Here is a 14,114-nt window from a genome sequence, read left to right as displayed (position 1 = left end):
ACACAGTGCTACATTTTGGCAGGAATCCACTGTTAAGTGAGTGAAAGGCCCAACTTCACCAGAGAGAGACAGAGATAGAGAGAGGGGGCAGTACGAAAGGGGAGAGAGTGGTGCATGAAGAATTGAGTTGAGGGTAGAAGAGGAAGAAGAAAAGGGAGAAAGAGCTGGAAATAGAAACAAAAGGTGAACTTGGGGGTCTTTGCAACCATTTGTTTTTCACACTAAAGGGCTGTTATTTTTTTTTTAATTAAACAGACACTTCATTGTCTTTACAGAATAGCCCATGGTGATGAGAAAATTCTATATTATCTGGAGCCTTCTATTAAGGCAATGTGGGAGACCTGGGTTCGATCCCTGAGTTGGGAAGATTCTCTGGAGAAGAGAATGGCTACCCACTCCAGTATTCTGGACTGGAGAATTCCATGGACTGTGTAGTCCATGGGGTTGCCAAGAGTTGGACACGACTGAGTGATATTCACTTTCATTTTCATTAAGGCAGATAGATTAATGCTGTCAACATGTTGGGCCAAATAGTCATCTCAAGTTCTACAGACTTTCAGTTTACTTGTTTTTAGAGTACTTTTATGGAGTTGAGCAACTTTTAATCTATTTATAATGTATGAAACTGGTTGTTATTATTATTACTATTAGTAGTATGGTTCTATATTAGTCCATTTAAAAAAGAATGATGATACATTCAGATAATATGATCATTACAAATTAAGTTTATATGAAGTTTTTAATGACATGGGAACATGCTTATGTTATGATAAGCACAAAATATAGGAGACAATGTTTGTATATACCCATGTATTCTCAACTATGTAAAAATAGGTATATAGACAATACACTGGAATAAAAATAAACCAGACTGTTAACTGTGACTATTTAGGTCATAAGGTTTTAGATGGCTCTTATTTTCTACCTTAAAAAATTTCCACATGAATGTGTATTAATTCTGTAACCAGGAAAAAAGGAAACTTTATTCAGCAATCCATCAATCCCTCTCCAGTTGGGACTGAGTTGATTATTTGCACTTGGCTCATGTTTAAGTGCCTTTTCCCCATGAATCACCATGATGTCACTGGGTGACTGCAATCTTCACATACTGCTCTTGCCATTATCATCAAATGACACTCTATCTACCATCTCATGCTCATGGATCAGCAGGATTAGAGCTGGGGTTGTTTAGAAAGCCAATTCATTTACTTGTATGCACTCACAGTCAGTGTAAATATATTTCCATGGACCATAATTATAACAACATTTATTACAGAGTAGAAATGTTAGAAGGTAATTTTCCTAGAGCAATCATAAACCTTATCTTCTTTGGACAAAGTCAAATTTATGTAATTTTCTATTTTCAGTTCCATGTGGAGCTAATAACAGTTTTTTTTTTTAAAGTTTTGGCAAGACTTTTAATGTGACAAAATTATGAAGTAGTATAATTTGGGTGATTCTTAGGTTGTATCCCAATGGTACCCTACAGAGGAGCAACATTATGCAGGAAAAGGACTTTCGCATTCTAATAAAATTTGAAGAATGTTGAATTAAAGTTAGCCAGTTCTCTTTCCTGCAGAACATGTGGGAGCCTTGCTGTGCTCTTATATATGTGAATCTTCCAAAGAGGATTGGCTGTTGTGTTTTTCAAACACTTTTACCAGTTACAAAGAACATGAACTCTTTGAGCATCCTCTCTTCACTGAGCATCTTGGGGCTCATGTCCTCTGGGAGGTGAGGAAATACATCACTTAGTAAGGCATCACTTTGGTTCTTTGCATGGACCAAGAGGGGAGAAATCCAGAATTCCAATCATAATCGTGATCCCTGGCTGAGGGAAAAAAGTACATGCTCTTGGTAGGTTATTATCTCTTGGTGGTGTTTAATAAAAAAGATATGCTCAGAGCTACTAAAATGACAACTTTAGTTTGATCAGTAAAGGAAACTCACCTCCCATGGTGTCTTCTCCAAACACATTTAACTGGTCATCACCCTGTTTATAAAAAAAATCAAAATATTAGATGATAATACCAATAGGCATTGTGTTAAACTTCTTGCTGACATGAATATACTTAACTTTCCAAACAGCTCTGTGAAAGAGGTACCATAACTGCCCACCTTTTACAGATGAAAACCATACTTAGATCAAGAAGTTAGCTGCTCAAGGTCACATAGTGAGGAACAAAGCCTGGGCTTCAACCTGGGCTCTTTGTGTCCAGAGTTAATGCTCTTTGTAACTGGTACAATATCATGCCTTTTTTCCCCTTTGTGCATAACTACCTGTGGTCAGAAAGCTGATGTAAAGAAGACAAAACCCTTCAGGACTTGAAGCTCACTGATAGGTGGAGTCACAGCTGCTTCACAAATAACTCCATGATTTACAGCTAGACTTAGCAAACTTTCTGGAAAGCACCAGAGAGTAAACATTTTCAGCATTGGGAGCCATGTGGTCTCACTGTTTAATCACCAGCCATAGTTTGCTAATCCCAGAACAAAAGCATGAAATAAAGGAAGTTGGAATGACCAGATCTGATTGCCTCCTTTTAAAATTTTCATTTTCATTTTCAATCAAACTCCATTCTCCTTACAGAAAAAATACACGGTGTTTGGTGAAAAATCCATAAAGAAAATGTGTAAAATGGCAATGGTGATTAATGACTGGTGACCTAAATGAGAAGGAACTCCCAAGGGAGGGGATATATGTATATGTTTGGCTGATTCATTTTGCTGTACAGTAGAAACCGGCACAATATAAAGTAACTATACTCCAATAAAATTTTGTTTTAAAAAAGGTGCTGGTGAGATTCCTCACTCCTACCTATGTCTCCATACACCCCATTTTCTCACTACCTCATTGCTTATAGGTAACCACTCACAGGTTTTTTTTTTTTTTGTATCTTTCCATATACACAAAAGTTGACTTCCAGATATCTATGGTTACACCTGAGTATAAGTATAGAATCTTATCACCTCCATTACACAGAAAGAAGCAAACATTACATATGCACATATGTTTATAAAACACATGCTAATCTATGATAATGCCATTCTTCCCTTTGCGTTCTCACTTATCAATATATTCCGGAGAAGTTTCTGTACCAGTACAGATGTTCTTGGTTACACAGTATTCTACTGTATGGAAGGTACCATAGTTGTTATTATTTCAAACTAGTTCTTTATTGATGGACCACTGAGTTGCTTGCAATCTTGGACTATTTTTGAAAAAGTAGAACAAAGGATAAACTCACATAAATGGCATTTCATATGTATATACTTGTAGGATAAATTCCCAGAGAAGAGGCTGTGTAAAGAATAAACATATTTATAAGCTGATAGATTTTCCCAAACCATTCTCCCTAGAGATGGTATAGTTTTTCAGGGACAACCTTTGGCTCATGCTTTACTCCGGCCTCTTGCCTCTAATTTGCTACGATACAGGAGTCAGTTAAATGAGGTTGCTGGGTTACATTAATGCTCCCTTTAGGTAAACTGCCACAAAAGCACTTTGTCTGAAAACAGAGCGTTGCCATCCTTTTTTAGAACATATGCCTTCAGGGCAACTTTACTGCCTGTCTTCTTAGATTTGCCTGTGTATCTAGAGCTATTCCAGGTGAGAGAAGAAGAATCAATGGAGTGGTTATTCAAGGACACATTTACATTAATGAACTCCTTTCCATGAATAGAAAAAAAGTCCATTATTCCTCAGTGAGCCTCCCCCTACTTCTGTTATTGAGATCATTTCATTTTGGAAGTATAGGGATGGTCTAATCCATTTCTACCATCCCCTGTCCCTATTTTACAGATGAGGAAATTGATTGTTAGTGGTCACGTGAGGGGTTCATGACCATGCTGTCATGTCCTTAGTGAGGCCAGGGTTGGGATGAAAACCACATCCCCTACCACATAGCCTGGCTTCTAGAGATTCAGTCCCATCAGCTTAGCTACCATCATGGATCTGCGAGTGTCCTGTTGCTCAACTGGCCAAGGGCTTCCCAGGTAGCTCAGCAGTAAAGACTCTGCCTGTCAGTGCAGGAGACTCAGGTTCGATCCCTGGGTCAGGAAGATCCCCTGGAGAAGGAAATGGCAAACCACTCCAGTATTCTTGCCTGGGACATCTCATGGACAGAGAAGCCTGGTGGGCTATAGTCTATGGAGTTACAAAAGAGTAGGACATATTTAGGGACTGAGCGTGCACACATAGTCACATAGTGAGGAACAGAGCCTGTGCTTTCAGCCTGGGCTGTGTCTAGAGCTCATGCTCATGTAACTGCACTCTCCCCCTGCAGCTAAGAGCACTCAGGGGTCTGGGCCCTCCCTCAATCTGGGATGACTCTGGTGTAAGCAGCTCCCCAGTGGTCACCTTGAGATCAAGCTGAAGCTAATACCTAGCTGTCCTCACTTGCGGCCCTCTCTTGCATCTGTTCCTCTCTCTCAAGAGCACACCTAATATCACACTCACAGAAATCTTCATGGAAAGCTCTGCATCTAGGGAAGCCCACTTGAGACAGGGACCTAATTGAAGCAATTCACACATTTACCTATGATACAGCTACATAGAAAGATGCTCAATAGCCTTTGCTGGAAAAGGACTGTTTAATCAGACTCTAATTATTGCTTTCAAACAGACATTGAATATATTCAGGTAATGGTAAGAGGAGACCCTGAGTCCTCTCCTTCAATTTTTATTATTATTATTATTGAATTATTACACTTAAACCCACCTTATATACCAAACTCTATCAGACATTTCTTGCATCTGGCTATCATGTCTTGGGAGTTTGTTTAGGGTTAATCTGAATTCATAAAATAATGCACCTGGATACAGCATGCTTGGGGCTGGTGCACAGGGATGACCCAGAGAGATGTTATGGGGAGGGAGGTGGGAGGGGTGTTCATATTTGGGAACGCATGTATACCCGTGGTGGATTCATATAAATATATGGCAAAACCAATACAGTATTGTAAAGTAAAATAAAGTAAAAAAAAAAAATTCACCAGGTTATACAAGGGCCTATCTGACCTCTATGTGGTCTCTTGAGTCTGACCTGTTTATATCCATAGCACTTATTCACAGCCTTCTATTCTGTTTGCCCAAATGCCTCAAATGAGCCCCAGCTTCATTTCCATGAATGCACTGATAGTGAACAGGCTTCTGGGGGCATAGACACAAGTGCCAAAAGCTCTCTTTCAGGAATGTGCTGCCTTGCACTCATTGACACGAAATGAATAGGTGAACGACACGGGTGAATAGGATGTTTCGTTGGAGGGTGTTATTTTCCAGTGATGCTCAATAAACTTCATGATTCCAGTGTGAATCTTTTGTAGAAAAGATTTATTTGAACTCACACACACACACACACACACACACACACACACACGAGAAACAACTAGTGAAAGGTAACCACTTCTGGTTTTGGTGAAAAGATGCCATACAGCCTCCAGAGGCTCTCAGCCTTACCTTCTTTCTTTTCAAATACTAGGTGTGTTTTGCGTAAAAGCACTAATTTCAGAAAGTCAATTATATAAGGTTATATAAATTATATAAGGTTATACAAAAGCTTTATATAAACAAAATGTTAAATAAGCCTCTAGGAGAAATGGCCGATAAGGTGTTCATATCCAGTTCCACTGTAGCTGCATCTCAAGTGAGGTGCTCTTGGAGAAAACACAACCCACTGTTTCTGCCCTGTGGGTGCCTGTGGGTGCCTCTGGGGGTTACAGCCTTTTACATTGCTGCTGCTCCATCCACTCAACTCTTTGTCATTTGTAAGTCTGAATGAGTGGTTACGTGTTGTAGGTACAAGGAGACATAGAAGACTCTACATTATTAAGCTAGAATTTGGGGGCAGGAAGGACAACTGAACAAACTGACAAAGACAGACACTACAAATATAGGTAAGGATTTATGTAAGTGCCATTTGTGACTCATGAGTATGGGGCCAAGACAAAGCCTGCGATGACGCAGTTAATACTGGAGAAGGTGGGAAGAACTGCAGCAAAACCACTGGCCCCCAAACCAACTCAGGTTGCCACATCTTTTTGTGCTAGATACTTGATAATAGGTTGGCAACTGATGGTGAGAAATTTCCTGACACATTTAGAACATCAGGAAAGGACTGATGGCTTTATGAGGAAGCTGGATTTGGACTACATGTGTGTTTTGGTCTCTGTCTCTCTTCCCCAGTCATGCCAGATGCAGGAGGAGAGTAAAAGCAACCTGCATTCCACTTTGCTTCCCTGTGTGGATGTATAGGCAAGAAGCTACTTCTGCAAGGCTGGATGGATCCTGGTATTCTTTGTCAGAAGAGCAGCTATTTGGTGTGTGTGAATATTTTCCTTTTGGGTTGGTGCTCCTACATCTCCACCTTGAGGTATGGATGTTTTGTCATCCCAGTTCCTTGAATCACTGAATTTTTGTGGGCAAGATCAAAACAGAACAACAGAGCTTCACAGATGTTTCACCAATCATAAGGCATTACGTGCGTTCTTCAACATGCTTTGATGGCAGCATGGTGTCTGTTCCTGGTTACGGGACCAGGGCACTGTCACAAGCAGATCATGTCATAAGATGAGGCTGTCACTTAAACAGTGCTTTTCAGCTCTGGCAGCATTTCTGCTGGTATGATCTCACTGGATCCTTGCTGCAACCCTGATAGGAATGATGTAACTGAGGTACTGTGGTACCACTGGATTGGGATGTGTCAGTACTTGAGCTTCCACTGCTGCCCAGATTTGGGCTGAGAACTGACTTCAGTGCCCTGATACCAAGCTAGATTCTACATCAGCATCCTCTTACTGTGGGGGTGGTCATGTAATCAGGTCCTCTACTGCCCCTCCTTCAGTAGACAGTGTTGATTTTTAAAAATACTTTTATATGTATATATACATAATATATATATATATTTGGCTGTTCTGGTTCCTCCTTGCTGTGCAGGCTTTTCTGTCTCTAGCTGTGGCAAGTGGGGCTGCTCTAGTTGTGGTCTGCGGGCTTCACATTGCGACGGCTTCTCTTGTTGCAGAGCATGGCCTCTAGGGTGCCTGGGCTTCGGCAGTCGCGGTGTCTGGGCTTGGTAGGTGAAGCTTCTGGGCTCCAGAGCACAGGCTCAGTAGCTGTGGTGCCTGGGCTTTGGTGCTCCTTCCCAGATCAGCGATAGAACCTGTGTCTCCTGCATTGGTATGTGGACTCTCCTAACCACTAGGGAAGCCCGCCCAAGTTGATTTTTAAAAATCCTTTTGGGGACCCCAAAACAAAACCTCCCCTGGGAAGGAGAGAGTAGTAGGTCATTTGGGGAGTGTTTTCCTAGTTCCTGTTTGTCTTAAACAGTGTGTGTGTTTCATGGCATAAAGTTTTCTTTGTGGGATTCAAGCTTCAAGTGGGATTATGAGAAAGAGGTTTCACATAACAATAAAATGGCACAGTGAAGATTAATTGTTTGCTCCAAAATTCACAAATATTGTAAGGAAAAAAATATTTTCTTTCTCTGTCACTGAGCACAGATATCAGTCTAGTTTTTTTTTTTTTAATCTAAGAAAATGGATTTCAAAGAGATTCTGTAGTTTCTGACACAATATGAGGATGCATCTTTTCTAACCTTTTCACACTTTGGCTAGTACTGTGTAGATCACCTACATTCCAGGAAAATCATAAAAGCTAACATATGAGGATTTTTTATTTAAATTTGTCCAAACGACACTATCTCTGCTTATAAGAAGCAACGGCAGTGAAGCAGGGCTGGGGTTGAGGCACAAAAGTGTGCTGGAGTTCTCAGAAGGGTTCATCTCACTGAGAACCAGACTCTTAACAGGAAGAAAGAACAATTTAAAAAGAACAACCAAAATAGTACCATTTTCCCATCTTGGGACCTGAAAATGGAACCTGAAAATGAGATTTTTGGATTCTTTTTCTTCATGCCAGTTAAGGAACAAAAGCAACAAAACACCTCACAGGAACAGTTTTTAAAATGGTTATTGGAACTGTTATTTGAGTGGCTATTGGGGTGTTTTTAACATGTGTGATCTCATCTGATCCCCTAGAAGACACTAGGAGGTAAGCAGGTTTGCTATTTCCCATTTTTCAGATAAGGAAACTCAGGCTCAGAAGGCTTAGGTGGACTGTGCAGGAGGCTACAGCCAGTGGGGTTTCCTGATGCCCCAGCTCATGTTCTAACCCCTCTCCTGCTGCCCAGGAGCATGATGGGCATGATGACTTGTCTGTGTGTCAAGTGAGGAGAACAGAGCGTTATCGAGCGACTTCACTACATGAGGGTAGGGAATACTCGTCATGTCACATGAATAGACACGAAGGTAGATTCATTTGCTAAAAGAGGGACTGAAGCTGGATTCTGCTTGTCAAGTGATCTGGAAGTGGAACTCTCAAGTTTTTCTGGGAGAACCATGAATGCAGTTTTGAAATAACTCAGACCTTCAGCTGGAGAATATTGGAAAATGGAACACAGCTTTATTGTATCAGCAGGAGGAAGGGAAGCTGGTCCTTGAGAAATGCTTTGAGTGTTTACAGTTCTTTTCTAAAGCATGTTTTCATTTAAAGTAATGGGCAATTAAAAAAAGAAGTATGAGAAGTGGTATGTAATTTAGTTGCACCCAAGAATCTATTTTACAGCGAGTTCCATTTCTCTTTCACTGAAGTGTACACAATTAGAGGTCTGCTTGTTGTGGAAGTACTTGTATAATTGAGTAAACAAGGAGGAAAAAATATAGGGGATGTGAGGTTAGCCTTTTTCCCATCTTACTAAATTGCAGTCTCTCTACATCAACTACTTTAAACAGTGGTTTACAGATCTAGTTCTTGAGGAGGAACGGTATTTTCTTTGTTTATGTATAAATTGAAATGTTGGTGTCTCTAACAAGAAATTTTAAAGAAAGAGGCTTTTTCCTGACATTTTTCTATAAGTTCCTGTTTTCATCAGCTCAAAAACATGCCCAACTCAAGTAATTGCTGGAAGACAATGGACGAAACACTTGGTCTTGGTTTCACATTCCAGACATGGCCCCAGGGCTGTGCAAGACTGGTGGTTCAAAGAAGGAAGTCAAGTTCTCATCCTGATTTCATCTCATTTAAAGTGAATATTGACCATAAAATCACACCTGACTAGAGTCTTGCCAAGGAGAGTTATTTGGCCTTTACCACTTTGTCTTACCTGCCTTAACTGCCTTCTGAGAAATCTTACCACCTTAGCTGCCTCCTGAGAAACCTGTATGCAGGTCAAGAAGCAACACTTAGAACTGGACATGGAACAACAGACTGGTTTCAAATTGGGAAAGGAGTATGTTAAGGCTGTATTTTGTCACCATGCTTATTTAACTTACATGCAGAGTACATCATGAGAAATGCCAGGCTGGATGAAGCACAAGCTGAAATCAAGATTGTTGGGAGAAATATCAATAACTTCAGATATGCAGATGACACCACCTTTATGGCAGAAAGCAAAGAAGAACTAAAGGACCTCTTGATGAAAGTGAAAGAGGAGAGTTTAAAAGCTGACTTAACACTCAACATTCAGAAAACTAAGATCATGGCATCTGGTCCCATCACTTCATGGGAAATAGATGGGGAAACAATGGAAACAGTGACAGACTTTATTTTGCGGGGCTCCAAAATCACTGCAGATAGTGACTGCAGCCATAAAATTAAAAGATGCTTACTTCTTGGAAGAAAAGCTATGACCAACCCAGACAGCATATTAAAAACAGAGATGTTACTTTGCCAACAAAGGTCCATGTAGTCAAGGCTATGGTCTTTCCAGTAGTCATGTATGGTTGTGAGAGTTGGATATAAAGAAAGCTGAGCATAGAAGAATTGATGCTTTTGAACTGTGGTGTTGGAGAAGACTCTTGAGAAGCCCTTGGACTGCAAGGAGATCCAACCAACCCATCCTAAAGGAAATCACTCCTGAATATTCACTGGAAGGACTGATGCTGAAGCAGAAGCTCCAATAATATGGCTGCCTAATGCTAAGAACTGACTCATTGGAAAAGACCCTGATGCTGGGAGAGATTGAAGGCAGGAGAAAGGGATGACAGAGGATGAGATGGTTGAATGGCATCACCGACTCGATGGACATGAGTTTGGGTAAACTCCGGGAGTTGGTGATGGACAGGGAGGCCTGGTGTACTGCAGTCTATGGGGTGGCAAAGAGTCGGACGTGACTGAGCAACTGAACTGAACTGAACTTTTGTCTTCTGATTCTTTGTATAAAAGAAATAGGATGGCAAAGCTTAGAGTCAGTCATTGGGAACTACAGTGGCACTAGTCTCTCCTGAGTACTTTGTACTTTGGTGCCATGAGGTTACAACTCCTTATGAGACAGTCTCAGCAAAAGGGACAATCAAGTTAATTATCAGAATAAAACATACTATAACAAGGAGGCCTGGCATGCTGCAGTCCATGGGGTCGCAAAGACTTGGACACGACTGAATGACTTCACTTCCACTTCCACTTTACTTCATGTGTGTTTATGCATTTTCTAAGGAGAAAAATATTGCCTGGAGTCATCATCCTTTGTCCCACTATCCTTCTGTCAAAGGGGATTCTCAGGCAGCACTAGTGGTAAAGAATCTGCCTGCCAATGCAAGAGACTCTTGTTCGATCCCTGGATCAAGAAGATCCCTTGGAGGAGGGCATAGCAACCCACTCCAGTATCCTTGCCTGGGAAATACCATGGGCAGAGGGGCCTGGCAGACTACAGTCCACAAAGCCACAAAGAGTTGGACAGGATTGAGGGACTGAGCAGTACACAGCTTTCTGTTAAAAGGAAGTAAGGCTGGGAGAAGGCAGATCTGGATGGGGTGAGCAAGTGGAGGCTGGAAGGACTCCTTGCTAACTCCTCCTGGTTCCTCTTCCTTCTGAGTCCTCTGCCTGTCACAGATGTGGCCCCTGCTTTCTCAGTGATCTGAAGCATTTCATGCTTATCACTAACACAGACACAACAGCTTCCAGGGACCATCCACATGCCCACAGTCCAGCTCTGACCTTGCCTCAACTTCTCTTATGTTTGTTATAATCCAACTGAACATCTGTGTTCAGTTCCTTGAGGTTTTAGGGGTTAAGGTTGGGTGAGGAGTGGGACACAGCGGTTGCTGAGCACAGAGCAAAGAGGAGCTGAAGGTGACCTCCCAGCTGGAGACGGAAATCAAAGAGGCAGATTGAAAGAAGTGTTCTTTTCATTAGAAACACTCCCTGGACCTGAAACCATTAGGCTATAGAGTCTACAAGTCCCAGGAAGGGCTCAGGAAGAGAGAACGTGGAGAGACTGTGGGGCAGTTGCTATCTACAGCTGCAATCTACAACTTGGATAAACTTCATGTTGTTTTGGTCCAAGCAACTCTATATAAGACAAATGAGTCTATTAATTTTCCTAGAACTTGACTCATTTAATCTGGCCTCTGACTCCCTGCTTACTATGTTTGCCCAGCCTGAAATGCCTTCCCTTTGCCTTAAGTTTTTTTTTTTTCTTTGACCCTGCTATGAGGCACGTGAGCTCTTAGTTCCTCGAAACCTTGCCCCCTGCATTGGAAGAATGGAGTCTTAACCACTGGACCATCAGGGAAGTCCTGCCTAAATGTGTTTATTGATATATTCTGCCTGTCCTCCCATTTTCCCTCCTCCCTGAGCCCTCTCCAGTCACTGCTCTATCAGCAAACTCCAGGTACATGAGTCATTTGACCCAAAGCATCTGTGCATGGTAAGAACAGTGACAAGAGCGGGTAACATTTTTTGGAACACTTGTTACATGCCAGGCACAATGCTGAGCACTTAATAAGAATGACCTCATTTAACTTTAACTGTATCATTTTATGCCTAGGATTCATTTTCACAATAACCCCCTTGAAGATATGGGGCTGTCTTTTATCTTTTTTGTACTGAGATGCAGCTGTGCAAAGTAAAGATTTTTAAGTGATACATACAGTAAGTCAGTTTTTTTCTCCATAATATGATAAGAACAGTCATATAAAAGATATAATGTATAGAACTCCAGAAAGAAAGGCAGAAGGTGCCTCAGTTGGTAAAGAATCTGCCTGCCAATGCAGGAGATGTGGGTTCAACCCCTGGGTCAGTAAGATCTCCTGGAGGAGGAAATGACAACCCACTGCTGTATTCTTGCCTGGAACATCCCATGGACAGAGGAGTCTGGCTGGCTTACAGTCTGTGTGGTCACAAAGAGTTGGAAACGACTTGGCGACTAAACCACCACCACCACCACATATTTAATTGGAATTATAGAAGGGCAGAAGTAAGGTAAGGAAGAAAGGATTAAATGTCTAAGATTCACAGCTGTCCAATTGTGGAAGGGTTGATTTGGAAAGTGGAGAGCCCCCAGCATCAGAAGTATTCAAGCAGATGCAGAATAATTGTCTGCCAGTGAAGAGATTCTTAGACCTTGTAGGAGGTCAGACTAGATGCTGTCTAAAGCAGCACCCAATGCTGACACTTTACTGTTCATTCAACAATCCTACAAATATTTATTGAGCTCTGTGTTAGACAGAATGATATCCACATCCTCAAAGATGCTCACTGCCTAATTCTTGGAAGCTGTGAATACATTATCTTACATAGCAAATGTGTCTTTCAGATATGTTTAAGTTAAGGCTCTTGAGATGGAGAAATCATCCTGGTTTATCTGGGTGCATCTAATATAACCACAAGGATCCTTATAAGGGAGAGACAGGAAGGTCACAATCAGAGAGGATGTGAGACAGAAGAAGACGTCAGAGAGATGCCATTGCTGGAAGAAACCTACAAGCCAAGAAATGCGGGCAACGTGTAGAAGCAGAAAGAGGTAAGCAAAAGCATTCTCTTATAGCTCTTCCAGGAGTGTTACTTGGTGGCACCCTGATTTTAGCCCAGTAAACCCATTTTGGATTTCTGACCTCCAGAACTGTAAGATGACAAATTTGTGATATTTTTATCTACCAAGTTTGTTACAATAGTAACGTGTGCTCAGTCATGTCTGACTCTGTTTTTGAGACCCTATGAACCGTAACTCCCCAGGTTCCTCTGTCCATGGGATTCTCTAGGCAAGAATACTGGAGTGGGTTGCCATTTCCTTCTCCAGGGGATCTTCCTGCCAAGGAATCGAACCCACGTCTCCTGCATTGCAGACAGATTCTTTACTGCCTATAGCAGCAACAGGAAATGAACACAAGCTCCTCCTACATGCTAAGAACTGTCCTAGATGTTGGGAATGTAATAGTAAATAAATAATCTTGACTAACTGAGTATATTAGGTATTTGAGTTTTCAGCAAAGGGGTACAAATGCTGTTTATCCATGGAAATTTATTCGAGCAGGATTCTATACGGAGGAAGAATGGAGCTACCTCTTAGTGGAGGTAGGATGGGGGGCACTGGAGTCCTGCCAGGGCCACGTCTTTTGCCTTCCTCCCAGCCTCCTTTGGCAGACAGTCCTTGATCTCTACTCAACAGCCCTCTTTCTTTTAGGCAGAGCCTGCTCTCTTTTCGGATGTTGAAAATGCCAAATACTTGCCTTCCCATCCTCTGCATTATGGGCATGGGCCTGTGACCAATTCTGGGTCAAAAGGATGTGAAAGAGCAATCTTCTCTTGGGGGGCAGGGGAGGCTTCAGAGAACAGATTTTGCCCCTATTAAGAAGAGAGAACGACAGGCAAGGGGAAAATCACTTCATTCATCCACTCTATTTTTGCATACGGTTGCGTGAGGAAGCACTATTTGAAGGGACCGTTGTGAGACCTTGAAGGGAGACACTACTCACAGGCTGAGGAGGGCAGATGGGAAAGCACCAGCCTCCTGGTGGACTCTAGTTCAGTACTCTAAGAACTTGGCTGTGGGACAGGCCTGGCATGAGCATGTGCTGAAGCGGGCAGTCTCACGGTTTTGGGGAAGGATGCTTTGTTGCTGCTATTCTTGCTTTTTATTACACATTACGATTCCTTCATATTCCTTATTATCAACTTAATTTGTTGTGAGTTGTTTACATAATGCTACCCTGTGTGGTAATAGTTCTTTGCATTGACAAAAATAGCTCTTTGAGGACAGACTAAGCTCAGCAAGTTCAGTAGTTCACAGATGAACCTCCAGACTATCCCAAGTACAGAATCTGTGTGTCTAGACAGCCCA

The 14,114-nt window shown here is 41.8% G+C and overlaps 1 protein-coding gene across 2 annotated transcripts in view; it reads right to left on the bottom strand.

Moving 5' to 3' along the window:
• AK5 (adenylate kinase 5) overlaps positions 1–14,114 on the bottom strand; it is a 272,886-nt gene that overhangs the window by 72,875 nt on the left and 185,897 nt on the right. For both annotated transcript variants that reach the window (XM_069595098.1, XM_069595099.1), the window contains exon 9: positions 1,951–1,993. In XM_069595098.1, the coding sequence (XP_069451199.1) occupies positions 1,951–1,993 (43 nt within the window). The remainder of the gene's footprint in view (positions 1–1,950; positions 1,994–14,114) is intronic.

Source organism: Ovis canadensis, chromosome 1 (genome assembly GCF_042477335.2).
Source record: "Ovis canadensis isolate MfBH-ARS-UI-01 breed Bighorn chromosome 1, ARS-UI_OviCan_v2, whole genome shotgun sequence".
NCBI lineage: Eukaryota > Metazoa > Chordata > Mammalia > Artiodactyla > Bovidae > Ovis > Ovis canadensis.
This window is presented reverse-complemented; position numbering and strand designations above follow the sequence as displayed.